The 13,854-nt window shown below is 36.8% G+C and overlaps 1 protein-coding gene across 6 annotated transcripts in view; it reads right to left on the bottom strand.

Annotated features, from left to right (window-relative positions):
• ARID4B (AT-rich interaction domain 4B) overlaps window positions 1–13,854 on the bottom strand; it is a 95,377-nt gene that overhangs the window by 36,782 nt on the left and 44,741 nt on the right. For 4 of the 6 annotated variants that reach the window (XM_082306502.1, XM_082306504.1, XM_082306506.1 and 1 more), the window contains exons 8-11: window positions 11,633–11,771; window positions 7,841–7,920; window positions 6,229–6,302; window positions 5,184–5,338 (exon numbers count right to left, since the gene is read on the bottom strand). In XM_082306502.1, coding sequence (XP_082162628.1) covers window positions 5,184–5,338; window positions 6,229–6,302; window positions 7,841–7,920; window positions 11,633–11,771 — 448 coding nt within the window. The remainder of the gene's footprint in view (window positions 1–5,183; window positions 5,339–6,228; window positions 6,303–7,840; window positions 7,921–11,632; window positions 11,772–13,854) is intronic. The other 2 variants (XM_082306503.1, XM_082306505.1) reach the window with 1 other exon arrangement.

Raw genomic sequence — 13,854 nt, 5'->3', positions numbered from 1 at the left:
TTTTAATACTACCTGTAAGGTTTCCAAAAATAACTAATAAAAGTTATTCAGTAAATCTAAAAGAAATTTTTTAGTGTATTTTCAATCCATATTTATCTTTTCCATTTTTCAACAGTCGTCTTGTTCTAGATATTAAAGCTTCACCTACCCTGAAGCAAGGGGACAAAACATATTGTCTTTAAAGTTCTAGCAAGACAGTTAAGAAATCAATAGAAACAGAATATCATTCTTAAACACAACAGGGAAAAAAAAAAAAAAAAAAAAAAACAAACACAAAAACACACCAAACCAAACCCACCCCGCCCCCAACATCTGCTGAAGCTGTTTAATTAGAGATGCATGGCTGAAAATAAGGCCAAGGAAGGCTATAACTATCACCAGTGAATAGTTTTTTTATTCTATACTTCTCCTTCTCCATTAAATGCACTTGGAGGACATATCAGAGCAAACAAGCAAAAAAATGAATAACCAGTATTCACAATATGCTGAAACAGTTGTCATTTAGGTATAATTATCAACAGAAATGCAATGAAAATATTCCAGTCTTGCAAAGGCAATGCAAGAGGAAAGTCTCTGCAAGGGACATTACACGATGAGCATCTATCTGATACCTAGTACACCAGCAGAGCGCAGAGCAGGCTACCTCAATGAGCAAGGAGGACAGGCTGGGTAGAAAACTGCAACCAGTATACTAAACACATCCTCACAGGGTGGGGGCATCAGGAATCAGGCATATCTAGGAATTCTTCACCGACAGGTATGAGGTGATGCTGCAGCACTGCATGTAGTAGACAAACGCCTGGTTAAGAACATTCACATTTCACAGGCAAAGGTGGTAAAGGAAACACTGCTAGCAAGCAAAGGATTCAGCTTGCAATCATAAAACCTGAATACAACCATAGAGAACAAATGACTTGAGTGGAATCGATACAGCTTTGGAGTTTGTTTTAATCTCACATGAAAGGTACCTGGAAAGGACTTTTACCAGCAAACACTGGATCATGACAAAGAGATCGTGAGCACCTACTTGCATTTCTCATGTTCCTCACCAAAAAGAGAACACGTGCCATACGAAAATGGTCCCACAGAGCATTTAGGGGAGAGAGGGGTGTGGGGGGTGTCATTGAACTAAACCTTTAGGAAAGCCAACAAAGCTTTTAAGAAGCAATGTATGCTTTTTAAATATTAGGGGAACTAACATAAAGGTGATAAAGAGGCCAAATAAAACACTGCCACTCCTTCTTCACCGTAAGATCCAATGCCTGAAGAGTACTCATACATCTCAAACATGATAATCCACAGAGATGCCAGAATGGCAAGTGGATACTCCTTATTAATTTCGCCAACAGAGATCAAACCAACTTTCTAAGAAAGTGTGCTAAGGGGGAAATCTTAAGACCCTGCATGCCTCTGAAAACATTTTCACTTTCTCAGAATCTCTACAAGATCAGTACATATTATACTATGATAATATCCGTTAATAATTTCCAAGCATTTATGGAATCTCTTAAATAATCAAGAAGTTAGATGACAAGGTTTCCTAGATAATGGTTTGAAGCAGGCATGTCACACTCCATCATATTTGTTTATTTCTAAGTTAGACAACCATAGTGCTAGCAGGTCACTCTGAAGTCTCTAATGTCACAAAGGTAAGAGAAAGTGGCTTATATGTACGATAATGGAATCCAGAAAAGCACCAACATGCTTCTTACAACACAGAATTCACACAGAATTATAGCCCAGCACTAGAAGAGAGGGTCTTTGTTAACTCTTTTAACTACTGTCAGATTTAGTAAAGGAAAGGAAGGCTGTTTTTAAGTCTCTTCCATTTGGGAGAAAAAAAGGGGGGGGGGGGGGCACGGAAAAAGGCAACTCAACTTTTCTTAGAAAATAGAAAGGATTTGCATGTCAACTCTATCTATATAGGATACGAGCACCTATGTATCTCTACAGATATATATATATGTAGGAGGATCTATACATCTATAGGAGTGTGTGTGAATATATACATAGGATAGGAGCATCTATATGTGAAGCCTGTGGTGACATATGTAAGAGGTTTTTTGGTTTGTTGGGTTTGGTTTTTTGGGTTTTTCGTTTGTTTGTTTGTTTGTTTGTTGCTGGTTTGCCTTTTTTTTCCCTTTTGTTCTGGTTCATGGGTACCAGGACCACATGCATGGCCTCAGGGCCACCAGTGAGAATTTTTCACATCCTGGAAAGCACTAGAACACTCTGCAGGTAGATAACAAAGTCCCAAGAGCAGGCCTACAGGTCCTGTTTGAGAAGAGATGCTGCTTGATAGCCAGGAGGTTACAGGCACAAATTAATTTAAAAAAAGAGAGGAGGCTGCAGAAGCTGCTCAAAAGCTGGTGGAGAGAAGGCACACATGCCATTGACCACTGAGGAGAGAGGGGAAGGGGAAGAAAAAAAAAAACAAAAACAAACACACACACACAAAAACAAAAAACAAAAACAAAAAAAACCCAAAAAAACAAAAAACAAAAAAAACCTCAAAGATTTTGCCTGTTTTAGAAACCTCCTAGTTCAGCAGGTGACTGAATCATTAGATACTGGAGAAGAAATTATCACAAGAGATTTCACAGTAAGTCCCAAAATATTTGCCTGAGATGAGATTTTCATGTCTAGCACACGGAAAGACTAGCTCATACAACATCACATGCAACTAAGAGGAGCTAGAGAGAAGGTGTACAAGGGTACAAAGTCAAATATTTACAAACACTGTAGTCAAGACTGAATTTTTCACCTAGAAGTAGTGAGGGAATGAATACTATACAAAGATTGTGTGTCAACCTGCATAGGTACAAACCTATCTACATTCATCATGCCCATGACTGGACATGAACCTGCTCTGAAAGTTCAGGAATCATGCTAAGCCCAAAGAAATACTCCTTTTTTCTCAAAATACTAAGCAGAGCATAGCCCCTTGCAAACTGGGCTTTACAACTATTGATCAGAGCTGGATAATCTCCTGTGAGCTTAAAAGAAGAGGCAGAATGAACTCGTGAGCATGAAGAGGTGGCAAAGTTTTTACTTCACACCTTTGCAGTCTCCCAGCAAATCTTAAAATAAAGAAATGAATGATTAAAAGATGAAACACCATCTTCTAGTATGCCAGAGCCACAATCTCCAGGGAGGATGTACTGAGAGAAAGACCATAACAACCATTTAGGACCCAAACCAGCTCAGTTTCTCCTTTACAATTTCACTATTGATGGGAATTTCAGTCTACTGCATTACTGGCAGTTGCATAACAAATTAGAGAACAGCTCTTATACGCTAATGAGAGAAAAAGTGATAATGGGCAGATACAGATTTTGAGTACCACCAGAAGGTACAGAGCAAGTAAAAGATTCAAAAGCCCCTCTTCCAGTCTCACAGCCAGCTGTGAAATAAAGTTCTTTCCACTAATTTTCTTCTTTCCTCTTTCCTTCTTTTTTTTCTGGACAGGAGGTTGGAAGGAAAGAACAGACAATTCGAAAACCAAGCATGCATTGGGACTCCATGCTTCCAGGACAAAAGACAGAAGAAAGGTAGAAGAGGAGTACATGGGCCAATGCCTTGATTGAAAGCTCTTTTGCTTTTACATCAGGGTAGCCAGACAGATAGCGTGTAGTGAAGCAATTCTTCAGTAGACCAGGATAAAAGAGAGGTACAACAACTTGGATTTCTTGGTAATTACCTAAAGGTTTCAAAATCTCTCACTTTCCACCACCTCAAAACAGTAAACTCCATTTTCTACAGCTAGAAACAGGGAAAGGACAATGTAAACTACTTGCAATATCTGCTTTACAAGAGGACCTACAGCTGTAGGCCTAGCATAGCAGTTTAGGGGCAGGAAAGGGTAAGGTAGAAGGGGAAGGAGAACAGGGTGACAGAGACACAAGGGAGGAGGAGTCAACAGCAGGGCCAAGCCAGCCTAGCTTGGTTTATTTTTCAAATACGTCAAGAACGCAGGTCAGTAACAGCTCAGAGCTGCCTCCTCAGATGGAGCTCCTGTGTAAAAGGTAGCAAACTTCCCTGTGGCTTGGAATGTGTGATAAGTCACGGGTACGTGCTGGGGTAACAGCTCTATAGCCAGGAGAAAAGTTTATCATCATCTATGTGAGCAGCTATTTACAGTAGCATGATTTTAGCATACACAGAACTCACTCCATGGCCACAAAGGGGAATATAAATTAACATTGTCATAATACACAATAAAGCAAATGCAAGACAAACTACGGAGGGAAACTACACCCTTCTGCACACTACAACACACTGCATAATTGTCGAAGGGTAAACAACTGTTCATTTGGACGGAGAGTGAACTACAAACTGGAAACCCATCTGGGCCATGACTGACATAGCCCAGGAATTAATAACACCCTCAGAAACCCAAAAGTTCTACATTATAAAAAAAAAACAAAAAACAAAACAAACAAAAAAAACCCCCCACAACACAAAAACAAAACACAAAACCTCATTTGCCTTCCAATATTGAAACAGCACGTGCAAAGAAAAGGCCAGTCTGGATTTACATACAGTTGCAAGACATGATTGCTGAAGTTTTCAAAGAAAACAGAAAGAGATCTTCATTTTGAAGCTATCAATTTAAGTACCACATATCCTTCATCAGGAACAACTTAAATATTTTTTTAGCTACACAGATCTTCCCAGTTAGAAGACAGCCAGACCTTTAACAGCTAGCAGGTAAGTTCCATTTAGAAATACACACAAGTAAAGGGAAACTTTTTTCTTTTAGAAGAAACAATATGCATATGACAGCAGACACCAGTATCTACGTTTCTTCATCCTGCTCAGTCCCTAGTAGGTACTGCAACCCCTTCTGGCACTGCATTACGATCAGCATGGGAAAGATTCTATAACAGGATCTTCCTTTGAGTTTTAATTTCTATTTTTCATTAGTCCCTAATGACTCAGCCTTTTGACTACATGTTTTTTGCTTAGTGACTCAAAGATATGTTAGATATTCAAGTTGATATTTTCACATTAACTGATCTTTGTTGAATAAAGATTTTGAAAGCTGAGAGGCAATAATGTTGTCTATATTAACAATGTTGCCTATGTTAACATGTTAAATGTTCCCAAATGTTAAAAAGACCTACTTTAATATTACAATCTTGCTAATTTTTATCAGCTGTGTATCTATGCCCTTTACTAACTTCACTTGCCTCTTCCTCACTGCTGTTATCCTCTTTTTCTTTTTCATCCTCTTCCTCTTCTTCAGCTTCACTGCTGGAGCTGTCTTCTTTCAATTCTGTTTTCCAGTTACTAGGAACAGTTCTGTTTTTACGGAATTCAAGGGCTTGGTCAAAAGCTGTAAAAGGATCAGCATTTGTTAGCACTGCAGGAAGTATCAGTTTGACCAAACGTTTTGATCAAAAAAAGTAGTTGGGGGTGGGGGAGAAGGAGAGAAGAAGGACTGCTAACTAACAATTCCACCCCCAAATTCAAAGAACCTCAACAACAACCCCATGTTATCCATCCTTATTTGTCTTATCCAGCCAAACTGGCCTAGTGTTCGCTGCACGTCAAATTATTCAGAGCTATTATTAGGATTATTACCATGTTAGTGTCTATAGACACAAATAAGAATCTTCTATATTAGGGCATATATGAAAATTTAATTGAGAGAACCCCTATTCCAACAGGTTTATGCTGTGGTTTACTTCTATTGAACAGGGAGGAGAAGGAGGAAGAAATAAGCATAAGCTAATTCTAAGAGTTTGATCACACAAACGTAAACTTTCAGATGAATCCACAATTCCAGTTTCTTGGGAGTGCATAAAGGCAACTTACTTATAACTATTAGGGGTACTATGGTGAAAATAACTCTATGAAGGTTCTAACGTAAAAGGCCAAATACTAAATGACCTATAAAGCCAGCATGAGCTGTACGATTATATTCTTTGCTTGGCATGTCTACATTTAAAACGAGTGCGGTAGAGTGGGGGCTTTCTGTTTGTTTTTTTTTTTTTCTTCCTTGTTGTTGTTGGTTTTTTGGGTTTTTTTTGTTGTTGGTTTGGTTTTTTTTTTTAGAAGTTCCTCTAGATTTTCAGAATTGTTCTCCTTCATTATATTATGCTATAGGAAAAGATCCTGTATTTTAGCATTTTTAAGATGAGAACCAACCTGTCATAAATTTGGTCCAATTTCGGTAACAAAGTAAATACATAAATGTGTTTTCTCATAGAAAGTTATCTTTACCTTGTTTTAACAAAGCATCAGGCTTTGGTGAAGTTTCACTAATCTCCCGAACATCTTTTCTTGGCACAGAAACGCTGGATAATTTAGAAAGTGTTAAAAAAAATTTTTTTAAATATTTTAAAGCTAACTTAACAGTATAATACAGAGCTATCACTAAGACTATAACACACTTAATAAACATACAGAAGAAACATATGAAGTATATCTTGACAATTCTATACTGTTAGTCTCATATAGTATTAGTCAGTTAGTGGATTAAAAACAAAACTTCTACATAAATTTGCTTAGACCATCCATATGCATTCACTGCATATTAAAGAAAGCATTCTTCTTCCTCTAACAGGTAGTTTCTGCAGTCTCCCAAATATAGAATCATAGAGTCGTTAAGGTTGGAAAAGACCCTTAAGATCATTTGAGTCCAACCGTTAACCTATCACTGCCAAGTCCACCACTAAACCATGTTCCCAAGCACCACGTCTACCCATCTTTTAAATACCTCCAGGGATGGGGACTCAACCACTTGTATACTACTTAACAAAAATCTCATGTTAATTTAGCAAGTAACTACTCACCCACAAACAACAAAAACATACCTTGCTTAAAACATAAATAAATATTAGTATAAATCGTCAGTATGAAATTAAAGACTTCCAAATTGAAAGAGCAAAGCACTTTTTAATTTCTACTGTGGCTATATCCAAGGAAGCAAATCTGAACTGCAGCTTCAGGAAGGCGGGGGTATGTGCTTGTATGCACACATGTTTATGTGTGTTTCTCCAGTCACATGCATTGATGCCTGAATAACTATCAAATGGTAAAGCGATAGCCTGGACTTAGTAAGTAATTAAACCGCAATGAAACTGTTAAATATTTCAATATCCTTTCTGCAAAAGCGTTGTGTCAAATTGAGCCAAGCAGAATAAATAGCTTCAACTTTTAAAATAAAAACTAAAACCTAGAAAAAAATAATTCTGTGGTCGTCTATCAACCCCCCTCCCTGACCAACATGAGTTTAAGAACACAAAGTTCCTTATTCTATTGCAAATACCATACAGTCTGGTTTTCTAGGTTTCTCTACTTTCTTTCCTACTTTGAGTACTATTACAGCTCTTTTCAAAGAACATGAGTATAGGCAGTTGTAGCCTAGACTGAGATAAACATACGCCTTACTACCTCAAAAAAAGAAAGGGAATTTCTCTCTGTGTGTGTGGTGTACGTGCGTGCATGCACACATCCCCAGCCACCCCCTTCGGTAGCTGGATAAGCTTATGGCCACATTACTGGAAAGCAGTGCTCTATTCCAAACAGAGCAGGAAAGAGTCTCGGGCCATTCTCGAAGTCACGAAATACTGCTTTGTTTGCCACCATTGTAACAATGAAATTAGAACTAAGACAGATAGATTTATGCATCCCATTATTAATAATGACAACGTTCAAAACTAATTTCATCACAATGTAGGCTGTTAACAGTTTTCTAAACATTAGAAAAATCTTGGCAGAAACTTACTGAGCTTACTGATGTTATTAATACTTTACCCAACACATCTCATACTATGTGCCACGTGACTGGTATACATTTTATTCAATTATCAACCTCTACATTCCTACTCACAATTTGCCATCCTTGAAAGAGCGAACGAGAATATTGTCTTTTTTCACTGCAATATCATCACTACAATCTGGACACACCACCTGCAAAGATATTACATATGCAAAGTTTAGAGACAAAAAGGAAAAACAGGAGAGTAACAGTATATACCAATGCTTCTCAAAAAATCTTTTGGGCTTATTTCTCTTTAGCAACACTGAGATGAGAGTAACTGAGATCCTTCAAAACACAGGAGTGATGACCTCCTGAAATTACTGAATGTATGAGTTCATGCTCTCTTCTTGGAGGGAACTGACAGCTGCTGCCAGAGACCTAAGTAAGAACAGCATTCTGACAGAAGTTAAGTACCTGTCATGCCACTATGGCTTATTCTACTCCTCATCCTAAAAGGACAGAACTTCCACTGAGTGCTGCCACCTGAGTTAGAGACCACTTCTGAAAAACTTCCAGAAATTGCAAGGATGTCATCACTCACAGTTTCAAAAACAAAGGCATACAGGATTTAGGAAATGCAATTTTATAAGGGAGGGTTCATAAGTTATCTACCTAGGAGAGAAGAGTGCCTCAAGTACAAGTATTATGATGGGTTCTTTAATTCAAGAAGTAGACTCATCAAGTCTAGCACTGAGACAACATATTAATTATTTGCTGCCATTTTAAAAGCTATTTAAGTTTTGTTAAACTAGTATACACAAGTCACTAATTAAAAAGCTTCAGGAATTTAATTATATATATATATATATATATATATATATATTGAATTTCCAGAGTTATAGAACAGAAAAGCAACCCTCTCCATCAATCATCTCTCTTCTCTCAAAATGTGTGCAGTTCCCTGAAAGTTAACAAAGTTCTGGCTGCTACAAAACCCCAAGGAGCAGCAAATGACTGCAGCCATAATTTAGACCTGGTAAATACCTCTTTTACACCAACTGCTTTCAGCCCTACTTTTTCCACCAAGCACACAAAGATACTGCATGACAAAAAGTTTTTTTCCTCCTTACATAGGTCACCAGCCATATAGCATTTTAGAAGGTAAAGTCAAAATCTCCATCTGATTTGGAAACAGAGTGGCATATCATAGAGCAGCATAGGCTAAATATGCTTCTTGAGAAAAAGGAAACTTAACAGCCCAAGTCTCCAAATTCAATGCATTCTACAGTCTCCAAAGAAATTACTTTATAAAACTACAATTTTACTAATTGAAATGCCATTTGAGATATAGTTTGCAACAGTGTTTTAATATCAAGGTGAAAAACAGTGATTATCATCCCCCATTTGAAACAGACAAGAGCAATCTCCTAGCTCTCTGAAGATGGAAAAAAGGCCCTCTGGCTTTAGCTATTGGTTTTCTAGAAGCATCAAGATCTTAGTAGTCAGAAATCCATTCAGAGGTTGGAAAACAACTTACCACAACCTCAACTTGATGCCTTTACATCAAGCAACATCACCTCAGTTTTGCCTGAAATCAAGTTTTCTCGATTTCCTTGCAAAACAAACTCCACTGGAGTCATAGGAGGATGAGAGAGATAATCCTATGTAAAGTCAATTTTCTGAAAATGCTGCAAGCAGATTTCCTTACTGCACCTTCCAAAAGCCTTTAAGTACACATTAAAAGTAAGCAGTGCTATAAGGCTTACTAAATCACACTAGGAGCAACTGCCAGGCCTTTTTACAATTACTATTAGCCATTGCTCTCAACCCACCCCACATCCAAAAAACAACAACAAAAAAAAGGCATGCAGGATTAAAACAATGTAGTTAATCACCGAGTCCTCAGAATAATTTTTACCAAATTTAGACCTCTACAGTTTTACATTTATAAGTGGCAGGCTATTTGGTTATAGGACTAATATCCAAAGTAATCAGTTTCCTACTAATCCTAACTGTTATTTGCTGTAAAGGTTTAGACTAATCCCGGAACTTCTTTTCACATAATAAACTTGCACAATGTCCTCTGTGCTTATACACAAAGTGTATCTGTACACAATATCATTAATAACCAAGTAATTCTGGGATACATATTCTTCAGCATATTATACTTGAATTTTCATTTCATTATTCACATAATTACAATTAGCATAATATAATGAAAAATTTATCAGTAATAAAATAAAATTACTTTGTTGATATAGCAGAGGTAATTTGCTTACAAGGTAAAAGAATGGAGAGGCATAGCTACAGGGAAGGGTTTTTAAAAAAAAAAAAAAAAAAGGGCTATTTGGGCCATAAACCTATTCTTTGTCACAACCTTTCAGGTTAAATGCAATATGATGTTTATTTGCAGAGCTATAAACCTGATTACTAAAATAACAGTTAATCTAGGATAAGCTATTTCAGACTTAACGAGCTCCACCCTCAAACTTTATCCCCCTACCGCTTCTCATTCCTTGCAGGAAGCTTTCCATGGAGAATAAGCTATTCCAGTCTCCAAATGAAAGCCAAAGAAGTAACAGTGTGTATCTTTAGTATACCTTGGGAGAATAAGCAATGGTTCAGTTCATCTTTAAGGTCTGACCCACAGCTATCCTGAGTAGCACTACATTAGTCACATGAAAGCCCAACACCTACCAGAGAGGCTGCCATGGAAACTGCTATCTGTCATGTGCGTGACCAGAAGGGCTAACCCAACAGAGTGACACAAAACGGCTCAAGCCAGTCTAACTGACCACTTCTCAGAGTGCAACTGCGAGGCAGGCAATATTGCATCAATATTCATGACAGCTTTCAGTAAAGAAACAGCTCAATTTTCTTGTTTATTACTGAAAACCTCTCTTAAAGCTGTCATTAATGTGATACATCCTTGTTGTGTACTCTGCCCTCTCCCTTGTTGTAAAAGAGACTTCAATGACTCATCCTCTCCCACCGACTTTTCCAAAAGAAGTCCTGCTGGAAAGCCTCTGGACTGCATTACAAGACACAGGAGGTGACAAGCATAAAGTTGCAACTGAGAGCTACTGCACACACTAAGAAGAGTTAAATGTTACCATACAGCAACTTTTCAAAAGCTGAGCACAAGTCTTCCTAAAATTAGACAAACATCTTAAGCTTTCATTGCCAGGGAGAAATTATTCAAATATTTACAATTAATAATAAAATAAAAATTAAAAAGCATAGTACTAGAAGGTACCACATATGGAAATATGTTAATTTCCAAATATATGAGTCAATCTATATGCAATCCTTACACCAACAATGATATTTTATGAGAAGTTTATTTGTAAAAAAGTGTCTTCAAACAAGAATAAAGGAAGATAGAAAATATTTGTACTAAAAGACTAAAATTTTATTTTACAGGAAATTTATTGGCAATTCTCTACTACCTACCATAGCAACAAAGAAAAAACATTTGATTTTATTATCAAATGTTTTTATACTGAACCTAGAAAATAATATCTATGTAATCACCAAACTTCCCCTCTTTTCACTTCTTTGTATTTTCTTCCTTGATAAAACTCGGTAGTTCAGAAAAATGACATGCAGTAGCCTAGGAAAAAAGCCCTGAGATTTTAGTTCAGCAGTACTAAACACACTGTTGAGCTGGAATTAGGTCACCAAGCTCTGACTGTTTGGAAAAAACAAGCCATGTGAGCAATCATTTTTTGTAAACAAACATATTTACATATATAATACTTCCTTTGACTATTATGATACAGTCCAATTTGAAGAAACATATTAAGCTCTAATAATAATTAAAAAAAAAAGATTAATCCATCAAAAATGAAAAAAACCTACCCCTCTTTTATACCTAGAAAATGAAACTTTACAAAATTAAAATAAAGATGAAACTCTTACCAAGGCTGGAAACCACAGAGCTTTCTTTTTATCCACACTGAAGCAGTCCACACACACAACTTTTCCTAGTAACTCGTCACTCTGTTTCCTATCATCTTCATCTTCATCGCTGGAAGAGGATGAAGATTCTTCTTCAGGACTAAACAACAGAAAAAGACTTAATACTCAACTTCTCAAAACTCACCTATTATAATTACAGGAAATCCAAAGCTAATTGTCAAAGAGGCATAAATAATAGTGACTTGAATAGCCTGTTAAATATTTTAGGATAAAAAAGAATAGAAGTATTTATGAGGTTATTATAACAACAACTCAAACATTACAAACTCAGAAATGCACATCTACATGTAATACATGCAAAAACCAAACAAAACACCACCATGCATCCACATGGAGGAACAGAAATGCACTGTCAGGACATTCAAAATGAGAATTCTGCCCTAGTGAAGCACTGTTCAAAAATACTGTTGCAGTTGTAGTTTTGGACCAACATTAAGCTAAACTCTTTTGCTTTCCCTCTTAATCTCTCCATGCTTTTACTTTAACAACCATACAGAATAAAAAGCTCTTTTAAGAGAAGACAAATCTCTGAAGAAGAAACATTAGCTATGAAGATGAATAGCAAAGAGAAAAAAAGAAGTCTATTTATCCTGAAACAGTTCTTCAAAGATGTTCAGTGAAGCATTTCAACGACTGTTTCAATTTCACATTGAATGAAGTGTTGGAATGTAAGTAGATGCGCAAAGGTGCAAACACATTTTGATTAAAAAGGTTCTGGCTCATTGTTTTGACTGTTCCAGTACAAAGTCGCACCTGGTTTTAACCATATGGGGAATCTAAATCACAAAACTACTCCAACTAAAACTACCTGCAACTGATTAAAAAAAAAAAAAAAAAACAAAAAAAAAAACAAAAAATCAGCACTCCTGGCTCTCTCTATGTATTTTTTTTTACTGGTCACTTTGAAGATTAATTCTCAGAAAATACACAGCGTGTTCAATGAGCACAAGAAGCAGAATTTTAAAAGCTGTCTTCCATTTTTCACATAACTACTTTTGAGTACAAAGTTCAGTACTAACAGAGGACTCACAGCATTTGTGTAACTGAAAACAACTGATTTACAGTTTAAGGTGAATTATTATGTTTCATTTCCCCCCCCCAATTTTATGTCATCATTTGCAGTGCTGATAAAGGATTGGGGTTTTTTCCCCCAACATCCTTTTTTAAAGTAGTGATTTCTTTTAAAATACAGTATGAAAGTCTCTCAGGCTGCTTTCTGGGGTTTCAGAATCCCTTGTGGGAAGAGAAAGAAGTCACAGACTAGAGGGAAAGCCAGGACTATTTTAGAAAGACTACCACCTAGCTCAGTTATACCACTATCTGTGCAATTTGTCTTGTTACTCAGTTCAGTCGGCATTAGTCATAAGATAAAGATAAGTGTGTTGTTTCTGCCATAATAATGTCCTGTACAGTTAGGGAAACAGAGAAGACAACAACCCAGTCACAGACACCAAGGACACTGCAATCACATTCTCTGTGGTATATGCCAGCTTTTTCCATCTTTTTCCCTCAATGCATCACAAATTAGTAAATCAATAATTGAGGAAATTTATAGTACTTATACAGGGCAATATTTATTTCAAGCTATCAAAATACAGAGCATGAAAGGGTAATCCAAGCATGAAAACTCCCTTCCCACCCCAGCCACTACCACCTCAAAACTTTAAAAACAAAAACGAAGAACAAAACCAAATAAATTCTTCCCCAGCCTCACAAAAAAAACCCACCCACAAACAAAGAACAACAGTCAGTGGAGTATTTAACACTGTTTTTTCAAGATCACAACTACCAAGAATTCTGGCACCTAGGAAAACAAGTCACTGCTCCTGAACTTTGTTTTTCTATCAGTAAGCTTTGCTGCAAAACATAATACTGTTCACCTATTTCTAAAAGCCCTTCAGAGACCTTGTAATGAGAAACCAAAGGTCTACATGAGGATTCTAGTACCTTCTACAAGGACTTCGTATCAGCTGGACAAAGACTGCATTGTAATGGGTTTAGTTTGAGTCCAACACAGTTATAATACTAATATTGTACTACAGAGAAGCTTCTGAATATAGCTTAACACCACATTTCCACTTGGTATGTCACTTTCTTTTTTTACGTAAATAATAAAAACAAGAAAAAACACTCTTGCCTATATGTGGTACTATTTTAAATAC

Source organism: Platalea leucorodia (genome assembly GCF_965183815.1).
Source record: "Platalea leucorodia genome assembly, chromosome: 3".
NCBI classification, from domain to species: Eukaryota; Metazoa; Chordata; class Aves; order Pelecaniformes; family Threskiornithidae; genus Platalea; species Platalea leucorodia.
This window is presented reverse-complemented; position numbering and strand designations above follow the sequence as displayed.